This window comes from Aptenodytes patagonicus, chromosome 3, assembly GCF_965638725.1.
Source record: "Aptenodytes patagonicus chromosome 3, bAptPat1.pri.cur, whole genome shotgun sequence".
In the NCBI taxonomy this organism is placed as follows: Eukaryota; Metazoa; Chordata; class Aves; order Sphenisciformes; family Spheniscidae; genus Aptenodytes; species Aptenodytes patagonicus.
This window is the reverse complement of record NC_134951.1, coordinates 26,482,167-26,494,395: the sequence shown is the minus strand read 5'-3', so window position 1 is coordinate 26,494,395 and position 12,229 is coordinate 26,482,167. Positions and strand designations below refer to the sequence as shown.

General features: G+C 39.2%; 1 protein-coding gene across 1 annotated transcript in view; it reads left to right on the top strand.

The window, feature by feature from the left end:
* Positions 1-12,229, top strand: part of CSMD1 (CUB and Sushi multiple domains 1) — a 1,284,461-nt gene that overhangs the window by 611,653 nt on the left and 660,579 nt on the right. Inside the window, exon 5 of the mRNA XM_076332906.1 lies at positions 1,868-2,075. Coding sequence (XP_076189021.1) covers positions 1,868-2,075 — 208 coding nt within the window. The remainder of the gene's footprint in view (positions 1-1,867; positions 2,076-12,229) is intronic.

Here is a 12,229-nt window from a genome sequence, read left to right as displayed (position 1 = left end):
TTATGCACCAGGAATTTTAATTCTGATCCTCGGCTTTATCCATGAGTTCTTTAATTTTCACTTCCTTTCCCCTTTCATCCCTCAGAGGCACAATGGCCCTTTCAATATGCACTGTATAAAAAAAAACAGGAATTGAAGGGGGAATCACAGAAATGGCCTGATTTCACCAATAAAAAGAAGTCTTTGAGGAATGTAGATCTATTCCACCCCTAAATCACTTTCATTTAAAAAAGAACAACACATAAATATCAGCGTTCAGAAAGTAAGATATGAAATTTATAGAAAAGACCTACCCTCCTCTGAGAAATTTGTGTGTCAAGAAATCATGAAACTCAATAACACTTTGGTAGCCAAGGTTAAGTTACATTTCTTTATGTCAAAATTTACTTTGCATATAGAAGAGTGAAGATAACTGCCTGTTCAAATCTCTTCAGCAGCTTTCTCTCCTCTTTTTAGTCAAATACAGTACTTAAATGTTAAAGAAATTATTCTGTTTCTGCCCTTCTCCCATTTCTTCCTTTTATTTCAATCCCTTATTAGCTATTTATCCTCTTTTAATAGTCTCCTTTTTTTAATGTCCAGCCACAGTATTCCTCTTCTTTTGATTCTAATGAATCCTTTTTCCTTCAAATCTTCCTTTAAAACTCACTTTCACTGACAGGCTTTCAACTGTGATTGAGAAGAGCAGCTCTAGTCCTACCCCTCTCTGTTGTCTTAATTAGCTATTCAGTTATTATCCTAATTAGACTGTAAGTTCCTTGTGTCATGCACCTTGCTAAGCTATTTGTTTTTAAATCTCCACATGCACTTATAGTATGCAAATAATACCTAATGAAAATAGCAGCAAGTAAAGATGATAAAACAGATAAAAATGTAATGCTTCTTTTCTGATCATTCACCTATGCAGAAATATTTTTAATTACTATTGCTGTAGCTTTCATAGCCACATTATAATACACCAAAAGCCACTTGATGAATTTTTAATTTTTTATGCCAATGGATTGTATGGATGACATATTTTGTTGGGTTTTTTTAATTATATGTTTTAATACCCAATACTAATAATAATCAGCATGTCTTTAAAGCTTTCAATGAAATCTTATGGGGCAAGGAAGAGTACAAGAAGTCTGCTAAATCCTTTGGCAACATATTAAACAACATTCCAGGTTTAGCAGAAAATTCCTATGGTCTATATTTTTTGAAATTTGGTTAATAACCATTAAAAAAAAAAATGTTATTAACTGATTATGTGTGAACCTTGGAAGGTCCATCTGGCATCAAAACCTTCTGAATTTATTTGCCATCTATAAACATGTTGATTCAGAACAAAAAACTTGAGAATGGCTAGTATGATTTTATTAATGCTTCCTAGTTTAGGACATCATTTAAATCTAGAAGAATATTTTTTCTGCAGTTTTTTATATTTATAAGAAATGAGAGATATCTTTAGAAAAGAAATGTCCAATATTTTTAAATTTATATCAGAGACTAACTGTATTTCTCTGATTCTCTGCCCAGTTCTTTCTTAGGCTTCTTCTGTGGACACTTTCACAGAGCCAAAGTACAGGTTCTCCAAATCAGCTCGTACTAGGTGTCTCTGCTAACCTTATCCTTGTTTGGCCTGGCACCAAAGTGTCACCAACAAGGAAAAAAAGTCAAAAAACCCAAACCAAAAGTCTCTGCAGCTTAAAGGCCAGAAAATGTTCTATTCCGTTCACCTGGATTGTATTTTGTTTCTCTGTGTGCATATATTTGTGGGTACTTTGTGTGCAGAAGGGAAGAGCTGGGTTTGCTATGGCAGAAGCAAGGATGATGTTTCACTTGTTTAAAGTGCAGCTCCACTAGTAATTGATATTCTATTCATCAGCTGAAGGAGCTTGTGGAGGGACACTACGTGGGACAAGCGGAACTATTTCAAGTCCTCACTTCCCTTCTGAGTATGAAAATAACGCTGATTGCACCTGGACCATATTGGCTGAACCAGGAGATACCATTGCTTTGGTCTTTACTGACTTCCAGTTAGAGGAAGGATACGACTTCTTAGAGATCAGTGGAACAGAAGCACCATCAATATGGTAAGTCAGAGATCTTGTAAAGACCTGTTTCTGTTTTTCTTTTTTTGGTGAGTATTTTGAAAAGATATTAAAGGATATTTAAGATATTTAAGATATTTTCTACCTGTTAGTAATGACCATTTTGTTATGCATTTTCCTGTGGTCCCTTTCACCCTCCAGAATTGAAAAAAAATATAGTAGTTTGCTTCTGCTTATTTCCAAATCTTGATCCTTCTCTTATTTTCCTCCATCCTCTTCCTCTGAGAGTTACATTTGTAAGGTATTTTAGCAGTGAGCATTTACTGATGTTACATATTTGAACTTGGTATGAGAACATTTTCTGATGTTGCGTCTTGAATGGCTTATCATGATATTGTACACCAACAATGAAAGTAGTGAGCACAATTCAGCCTCACACTAAAACAGGCTGTATATAGAGCGCAAATAGATGCCATCTTATTCTAAACAGGCTATAATTCAGTCTTACTACATGTACTCATGCATGCAAGTATTATTATCTTATGTTGGCTGATGTTAAAACTGTTTGCTTAGCAATATTAGGGGTTAGTAATTATAATACTAAATCTACTTTCTCTGAACTATGTAATAGATGATAGTTCTGTCTATGGGAGTGGATTAAATTGCAGAACAGTTTGTACTATGATTTCTCTGTTTGTATTATGATTTCTCTGCATGCTACATATGCAGGTTTTTCATTTTTTTCATCTCTGAGAACGTCTTGTGCTTGACATATGCACCATTGCTATAAAAAGGAGCCTAGAAAAAAATATAGATATGCTGCTCACAGATGACTGATGGTTATTATCTTCAGAATGCCTTTCTGGAGAAATGAAGCAATCTCACTATTATTTTAATGTCATGACAGGCTAGGCAGTGCGATATATTAATAATTGTGAAGGTCTAGGTAGCATCTGATCTGTTGAAAAACTCTATCAAACAAAAATGTGTGGCAACCATACTAAGCAAATATGTAAAAACTTTGTTTTCAAGATACTTCAGCATCTATATCACCAGATTACTCTCTAACATTTCCAGAAAACCAAAAGTTGTGTAATGGCAGTCAGCGAAGCAGTTTTGTATCAAATTAGGTGCTCATGTCTGACTGTCTGAAGTACAATATGCAAGTACCCCATTTGCCTCTCTCTCATGCGCAGACATGCACAACAGTCATCAATGCCAATGTTTTCTTATTAGGGGTTCTAAGGACCAGAAGCTGAAATCTTGAAGGGGAAGAGCTAATGGAGTCTTGCTGAAGAACATAAAAATCTATCCATTTAATTCTGTGTATGAGGCTCTAGTAGACACCTAAAAACATATTTGCAACTTTGTTGCAAGAAATTAATCTGTTACTGACCTTGAACATGCAAATATAGGAATAACTTTACATTTACAGCAGTCACATATACATATCTGTTCCCCAGAAGATTTCTGATAATAGATGGTGTAGAAGAATATGAACAGGAAGCAATGGAAACATATTCTGCATTGATCTCATATGGTACTGATCAGCATTATGTTGGAAATCAGAGATATCATAAGAATCTTATTTCTCCTAGAATTCAGTGTAAACATTTTTCTCGTTTTCCCTGATATTTGGTTTTTGGGTTGAAGATTTTTTTTTTATAATGCTAAACTCTGATCACTAAAAGCTAAGGTTTTATTGTATGTTCCTAGGATCATAGAATCACAGAATCATAGAATAGTTCGGGTTGGAAAGAAGCTCTAAAGGTCATCTAGTCCAACACCCCTGCAATGAGCAGGGACATCTTCAACTAAATCAGGTTGCTCAGAGCCCCGTCAAACCCGACCTTGAATATTTCCAGGGATGGGGCATCCACCACCTCTCTGGGCAACCTCTGCCAGTGCCTCACCACCCTCAGCGTAAAAAATGTCTTCCTTATATCTAGTCTCAATCTACCCCCCTTTAGTTTAAAGCCATTCCCCCTTGTCCTGTCACAACAGGCCCTGCTCAAAAGTTTGCCGCCATCTTTTTTATAAGCCCCCTTTAAGTACTGAAAGGCTGCAGTCTATAAGGTCTCCCCGAAGCCTTCTCTTCTCTAGGCTGAACAACCCCAACTCTCTCAGCCTTTCTTCATAGGAGAGGTGTTCCATCCCCTTGATCATTTTCGTGGCCCTCTTCTGGACCCGCTCCAACAGGTCCGTGTCTTTCCTGTGCTGAGGGCTCCAGAGCTGGACGCAGTACTCCAGGTGGGGTCTCACCAGAGCGGAGTAGAGGGGCAGAATCCCCTCCCTCGACCTGCTGGCCACGCTTCTTTGGATGCAGCCCAGGATACGACTGGCCTTCTGGGCTGCGAGCGCACATTGCTGGCTCATGTCCAGCTTTTCATCCACCAGGACCCCCAAGTCCTTCTCGGCAGGGCTGCTCTCAATCCCTTCATCCCCCAGCCTGGATTGATACTGGGGGTTGCCCCGACCCAGGTGCAGGACCTTGCCCTTGGCCTTGTTGAACCTCATGAGGTTCACACGGGCCCACTTCTCAAGATTGTCCAGGTCCCTCTGGATGGCATCCCGTCCCTCTGACGTGTTGACCGCACCACTCAGCTTGGTGTCATCTGCAAACTTGCTGAGGGTGGACTCGATCCCACTGTCTATGTCATTGATGAAGATATTAAACAGTACTGGTATCACTGATACCAGTAGAGGATCAGTACAGGATCACTGATTAAAAGTTTGGAGAAGCTATGGCAAGTTTTATAAGAAATGTTTAAAGGATTATTGGATGATTTGGAATGAAGCTACATATTCAGCTATTTTTAAGCCAGAACAGTTACCATAGCGACATTAGAGCCATGCTAAATGTAGTGCATGCTGTAATCTGCTAAAATCAGCTGTGTGTTTAAATGTGAAGTTGTTCCATACTTAAAACTAATGGTCTAGAGGTGTATCATCTTAAAATGTGACTTTCTTTTTAATTGCTCCCTTTTATTGTATCTGGCATCATGTCAACAGCTTTATACAGTTATTCTGTGTTAGAAGACACATATTCCATTAGAACTGTCTGGTAATTATGATTGTTTTTTCACTTAAAGGAATGTTTCCTGTAAAATAAGCCAAATATTATCCTAATGAAGAGCATAGAAAGACCAATATATGAGCACTGCAAAAGCTAGAAAGAGAGTGAGAATAAAGAAAATAATTTCAGACTGATGATTCTTTAGTGATTTTATTGTATGTTGCAATAGGTCTGGATTACCCTCTCCTGACATATCAACAAGGTTAGAAGCAGTTCCAGCATGATTACAGTGAAAACTGCATGGACTTATTTTTAAGTAAAGCAATGGAAATGCTAGAACAAGTAGAATCTAAATACTGAGGAAAAATAATCTGATATATCTGTAAAATTTGTATACAAGAGATATTATATTATAGTAATTATATTGGTTATATTATATACCTTATATTTATTACATGGTAGTAATATTATTTATATTATATTACTTATATGCCTCACACGTTTCTAAACCTTCTTTAAGATGTTCAGTTAATTTCCATGTTATATAGCTGATTGTTGGTATGTATTCCAATGCATTGAAAAAGGAAGAAGAGATTTGTTTAGCTTTTCTTATTCTTAAAAGATTATTTCAAAATCATTCATACAGTCCATCCTAATGGAATTAGTTTATAAAAGATTCAAGTGACATTACCTCACTATTTATTTTATGTCCATGATACAATTAGAGTGTCCAAAGCTATTCAAGTTTTCTTTTTTTCCTCATTAAAAAGCAGTTATATAGCTCTGGATCTTGAATGGATGTGCACATATAGATGACCACATTTTTAATCCTGTTTTGAATCAATATATGTGTCAACAGACTTAAAAAGATGAACATCAGTGTTTGCAAAATGAATACGAAGCAGGTAGAACAGGCTTTTTAATCTGTGGAGGAAGTGAAGTATTATTAGTTAGACTAGATGAAAGAAACCTTTTTGATTTGAATCACTTGCTTAATTTGCTATTACATAAAGGAGTTTTAGATGTAAAACATGCTTATCTTGAGTTGGTAAGCTCTTGCTCGCAATGCCAAGAAAAGTACTTCTGGGAGCATAACAGAAAGAGTATCTCTTTGCTATGTCTGGAGTCTGTCTCCAAGTCCACCAAATGGCTGGATCTTTTGAGTCTGAAGGACTTCTCTGTTGTTAATTAGTAGAACTTTAAAAAAAAAAAAGTTTTTTTGCATAATTTCTGAACATTAAATATAACTTTTTAAATACTTCCAAACATGTCCCTTTAGACTTCAGCTTAAGTTATACGGTACTTAAAATAATATCAAGGTTGGATCTAGGGATAGTGTTAAGAAGTATCTTAAAACCCCAGGCTGAATGAACATGGTTTTGAAGTAAAATCAGCAATATATCACTTAGAGAAAGCATTCTTTTGAAAAACTCTTAATGAGTCTTTCCCAAGACTCCTCCTTGAGACTGAGGTGGGTTTTTTTGTTGTTTATTTTTTTAAATTTGGACTATTTTATTATTTGCAGGTTAGGTAAAGCTGGGCAATTCACATGGGTGTAGATAGGCCCGACTCAGGGCCTGTAAACGTGGCTTTGCCATAATTTTTGCAAGACTAAAAACTTATTTGACAAAAAAATTATCTTAGACTATTATAGTATGCATGAAAGGTGATTATCAGGCTAAGAATAATTCTGCAATTATTATTTTTTGACTTGGAATCTTAATATTGAACATATTTTGTTCTAAAAGTTAGTTTTTCCTCTTTTACCCTTACAATACTAATGTTATCTGACTGTGCTTCAATTTAAACCTAAAATTATTATCCTTCAAATTTTTGCCAGTATTTGCCAATACAAGAGAATGAACTACACTTCATACTTTTTAGTCTAAATTAATTTCCTAACACTATTTAAAAAGACCTTTAAGATTATTCTGACTTCCTTATAAATCACCTCAATATCCTAGTGAAAGGCCATAAAAATGTATGTGGATGTGAGAGTGATTTGGAAGCAGCAATAATGAATTACTATAATCTTGGCATACAATTTGACATAAGTACCTGGAGTCATCTGAAACTCGCTTCTTATTTCTGTGTTAATGAATAACTCTTATAACAACTGGGTCATAATACTAATTTGTGTTTCTTAGATAAATAGACCAGTCCAAGCACTTAGATATAATTCAAAACAGTAATGTTTTGATCTGCATGTTTCCTGTCCAGTTTATAGAGATCTGTCTTAATCTTACCACCCTCATTGTGGGAGGTCTATAGCAAAGTAATGCATGAGGTTATGGAGTGGTCTAAATCACCTTTTTGATAGGACACCTGAGGCAGTAGATCCATACATAGGAGCTGAATATTTAGCTCAGAATTACATAACTATACAGCTAAAGAGCACCATCTATTGGTTTACTGTGAAAAGATGTATTGCTTGTGGATGCACCTTCAATAAAGTTGTTGTTATACACCAGAAAAGGGCTCGTGACATACCCTTGGCCATATAAGGTTCTATTTTCTTTTCCTTTTCCATCAGATGAGAAAGGATGTGCCATGGCCAGGCAACGAGAGGAAGGCAATTAGATTCCAGCTTTTTCATTTGAGAACACTATTAGATTTCTATTTATTTATTTATTTATTTATTTGTAATTAGTTACTTATTTTAGCCTCTTTAGACTTTCTGACAGTCATCCCTTTTTTGTCACCAGTGAAACTCTGCAAAGCCATATGTTTGTATTGGAGATGCTGGTAAAGTGTTCTCTTGCTATCCACTAGTTTTTGGAAGCTCTTACCTTTTTCTAGCATTTAACTGTATTTCCCCTTTTACCCATTTTGGTTAGGAAACTGAGTCCAATAAGTATAAGTTTTTGTACTTGATAACCTGTATGTCTGACCTGCCATGAACCACGTTACATTTTTTTTCAGGAAAAGAACTTGCATAGTTACCCTCAAATTCTTTCTATTGACTTCCATGTTGCAAAGTTTCAAGTTACTGTGTAAAAATCCCATAGTCTATCACATTTGAAAATCAAAATTAATGCTGTTTAGCACTTGAACCCAATCTATCAAATATATATAACAACACAAAAACTTTTTAAATTTACTTGCTGTAGAACATTATACAGTTCCAAACCCCCAAGATACATTGGAAGGCCAAAGATACTTTTAAGGTAAGCAAGAAAGGTACAATGTGTGTCTATATGAAGAACTTTGTAAGACTGAAAAATACAGTCATCATGACAGAATATGAGATATTTTCAATTAATAATAAATTTATTTACCCGATTAGACTTAAAGTTCTGTTCATGAAATATGTTTCTGCTAGCTGTTTTCTTCCATACCCCATTTGTTCAGACTCTTGCTACAGCACACATCATCAGTAGGCATTCACATATTGCAAACTGAATAAATGATAGAAGAATCCCTAAAATAAGTAATACGGCAAATGCCATGTCTCCTTAAAAGACTCAGTGGAAGACATCTTTTCCCCAGCTTCTGGAGTCCTGCCAGTTGCTGCCTTTGCTGCTGATGCTTGTTTCTCCTGGTTTCTCCTAGACGTTTTCTGTTGGCAACACTTGTGCACCCACTGCTCCCTTCCCTTTCCCTCCTTCCGAAATGTCCTGTTTCTGAATCCTCCCTGTTGTGGTTTAGCCTGACAGGCAACTAAACACCACACAGCTGTTTGCTCACTAATCCCACAGTGGGATGGGGGAGAGAATCAGAAAAAAGGTAAAACTCATGGGTTGAGGTAAAGACAATTTAATAGGACAGAAAAGGAAGGGAAAATAACAATAATGATAAAAGAATATAGAAAACAAGTGATGCACAATGCAATTGCCCACCACCCACTGACCAACGCCCAGCCAGTTCCCAAGCAGCGGCCGCACCCCCCGAGCCAACCTCCCCATTTTTTTGTTCAGCATGACGTCATATGGTATGGAATATCCCTTTGGCCAGTTTGGGTCAGCTGTCCTGGCTGTGTCCCCTCCCAGCTTCTTGTGCACCTCCAGCCTCCTTGCTAGCAGGGCAGTATGAGAAGCTGAAAAGTCCTTGACTAGTGTAAGCACTGCTCAGCAACAACTAAGACATCAGTGTGTTATCAACATTATTCTCATCCTAATTCCAAAACACAGCACTGTACCAGCTACTAGGAAGAAAATTAACTCTATCCCTGCCAAAACCAGGGCAACATCCACCCCTTATTCTATACCATCTACGTCATGCCCAGGTCCCACACTTTCCTATACATCCCAATTAATCACCACCACTTTTCCTGTATTTTGATATATACGCACAGATATCATTCCCTAAGTCTATGGGCCATCCTTGTAAAATGTCTGTTGAGTTCATTTTGTCCATGACTTTGGGCTCCGTCTGTCATAACAGTCCTTCAGGGAAGGAGAGATGGCGTGTGGTGTTGGATTGTTGCATGCTGAAGCCAGTTTTGGTCCCATCGCTGCTGCGCTTGTCTGGTTCTATAATCGCTGCACTTTGCTTGGTTTCATCAAAGTTCATTCTTCATTCATTTGGGTGATTCTTACTGTGATACCGTTGATATGGCATATAGCAACCATAGTGGTGATGACATACAGTATTATACAGCAATTAACATCATACAATTCAAATCATTGGCTATTCTCACCCAAAATCAAATCCCCTTGAGGTACACATCACACTTCCCCATCCTTCCGCATTATCCACCAAGTGCACCCAGGTCTTTGAACAAAAGCAATCCCATGGATGGGTTTGCCTCTGCCCGAGGCAAGAATAACCCAAACTGTTTTCCCCAATGTATTTTTTATGTGCGCTACAGGGACTTTATTCCCATCTACAGTACGTAAAAGTTCTGACTGGGCAGGGCCTGCTCGATTGGCAGATCCCCGAGTGTTGACTAACCAGGTGGCCTTTGCTAAATGCGTATCCCAATGTTTGAATGTTCTGCCACCCATTGCTCTCAGTGTAGTCTTTAACAGTCCATTGTATCGTCCAATTTTCCCAGAGGCTGGTGCCTGATAGGGGATGTGATACACCCATCCAGTGCCATGATCTTTGGCCCAGGTGTCTATGAGGTTGTTTCGGAAATGAGTCTCGTTGCCTGACTCAATTCTTTCTGGGGTGCCATGTCGCCATAGGACTTGCTTTTCAAGGCCCAGGATAGTGTTCCGGGCAGTGGCATGGGATATGTTCCCAGCCATCCGGTGGTTGCCTCCACCATTGTAAGCACATGGCATTTGCCTTGGCGGGTTTGTGGGAGTGTGGTATAATCGATCTGCCAGGCCTCCCCATATTTATATTTCAATGATCATCCTCCATACCAGAGGGGCTTTAACTGCTTGGCTTGTTTGATTGCAGCACATGTTTCGCATTCATGGATAATCTGTGCAATAGTGTCCATGGTCAAGTCCACCCCTCGATCACAAGCCCATCTGTATGTTGCATTCCTTCCTTGATGGCCTGAGGTGTCATGGGCCCACTGAGCTAGAAATAATTCACCCTTATGTTGCCAGTCCAGACCCACCTGAGCCACTTCAATCTTAGCAGCCTGATCCACCTGCTGGTTGTTTTGATGTTCTTCAGTGGCCCGACTCTTGGGTACGTGAGCATCTACGTGACGGACTTTTACAACCAGGTTCTCCGGGCAGCAATATCTTGCCACAATGCAGCAGCCCACATGGGTTTGCCTCTGCGCTGCCGGTTGCTCCGCTTCCATTGCTGCAACCACCCCCACAGGGCATTTACCACCATCCATGAGTCAGTATAGAGATAAAGTACTGGCCACTTTTCTCGTTCAGAAATGTCTAAAGCCAGCTGGATGGCTTTCACCTCTGCAAACTGACTCGATTCACCTTCTCCCTCAGCGGTTTCTGTGACTTGTCATATAGGACTCCATACAGCAGCCTTCCACCTCCGATGCTTTCCCACAAGACGACAGGACCCATCAGTGAACAGGGCATATTGCTTCTCATTTTCTGGTAGTTTATTATACAGTGGGGCGTCTTCAGCACTTGAAATACTCTCTCCTGAGATAGTCTGTGCCAAGGATGCACAGAGCCTCTGGGCCAGTCATAATGAGGTGCTTTTGCCATTCATTCCCAGTTAGGCTCACTTTGGCCTCCAATACAGCTAGCTGCCGGGATCCCCCCATCATGCCAGAAATACAGATGGGTTCTGCCCCTTTGTAGCTTGATGGCATTAGGGTACACTGTGCACCGGTGTCCACTAAAGCCTTATACCTCTCTGGGTCTGATGTGCCAGGCCATCAAATCCACACAGTCCAATAAACCCAGTGTCCCCTTCCTCCACCTGGCTGGAGGCAGGGCCCCTCTAGTCCTCTAGTCCTGGTCATGGTATTCGTTACTCACTTCCTGTACATACGAATCAGAATTCCCTTTATTAAGATAGGAAGTAGGATCAGCTCTTCTACTCTGTCTGGGGAACTGCCCACTGGAAACTGGAGCAGCAATTTTCCTGGAAGAACACCCTTTTCTGAGTGTTTTTCCTTGAAATTCATGTACCTGTGCCTCTGGGGTGGAGGTAGATTTTCCATTCCACTTCCTCATGTCCTCTCCATGGTCATGCAGGTAAAACCACAGGGTGCCCCATGGTGTGTACCCACTACGTCCTCTCTCTTGAGCAGAGAAACGCTTACTCCTAATGGATGAGATACTGGTCCGTACAGGTGGGGAGTAGGGCATATCCTCTTTGAATTGCTGGAACTCCCAGGACAGCTTCTCCACAGCCGAGATGCAGGCTCATAGGGAGGAAGAGAGACTTTCTTCGTATTGCCAGAGTTGGCCAGCCAATTCATCCACCATTTGTCTCCCTCTATCTTTCCAGGTTATTACTGCCATGGTCAATGGTTTAAGCTTAAAATCTGGTAAAACTTATCCCAAACAACTATTGATACATTGTAGTTGATCTTCTTGTCCTTTTCCCCTTGGTTTCTAGTAGATTAAAGCTTGAAAAACATACTCCCCAACCCTTTAAAAAAAAGTCAACTGTGTGGTATAGCCAAAATGGTGTATAAAAAGTTTGCAAACAATGTGCAGAACTTGAGTGCCTGTGGAGTTCTGTAATCTTGGAGTGAATCTGTCACTGGTCTCAGAGTTGTTAAGCACAGTCTCAGAAGGGATTATCCCACTCACAGATTAGGGGATTTAGAAAGAAAATAGGCACAGTGTTT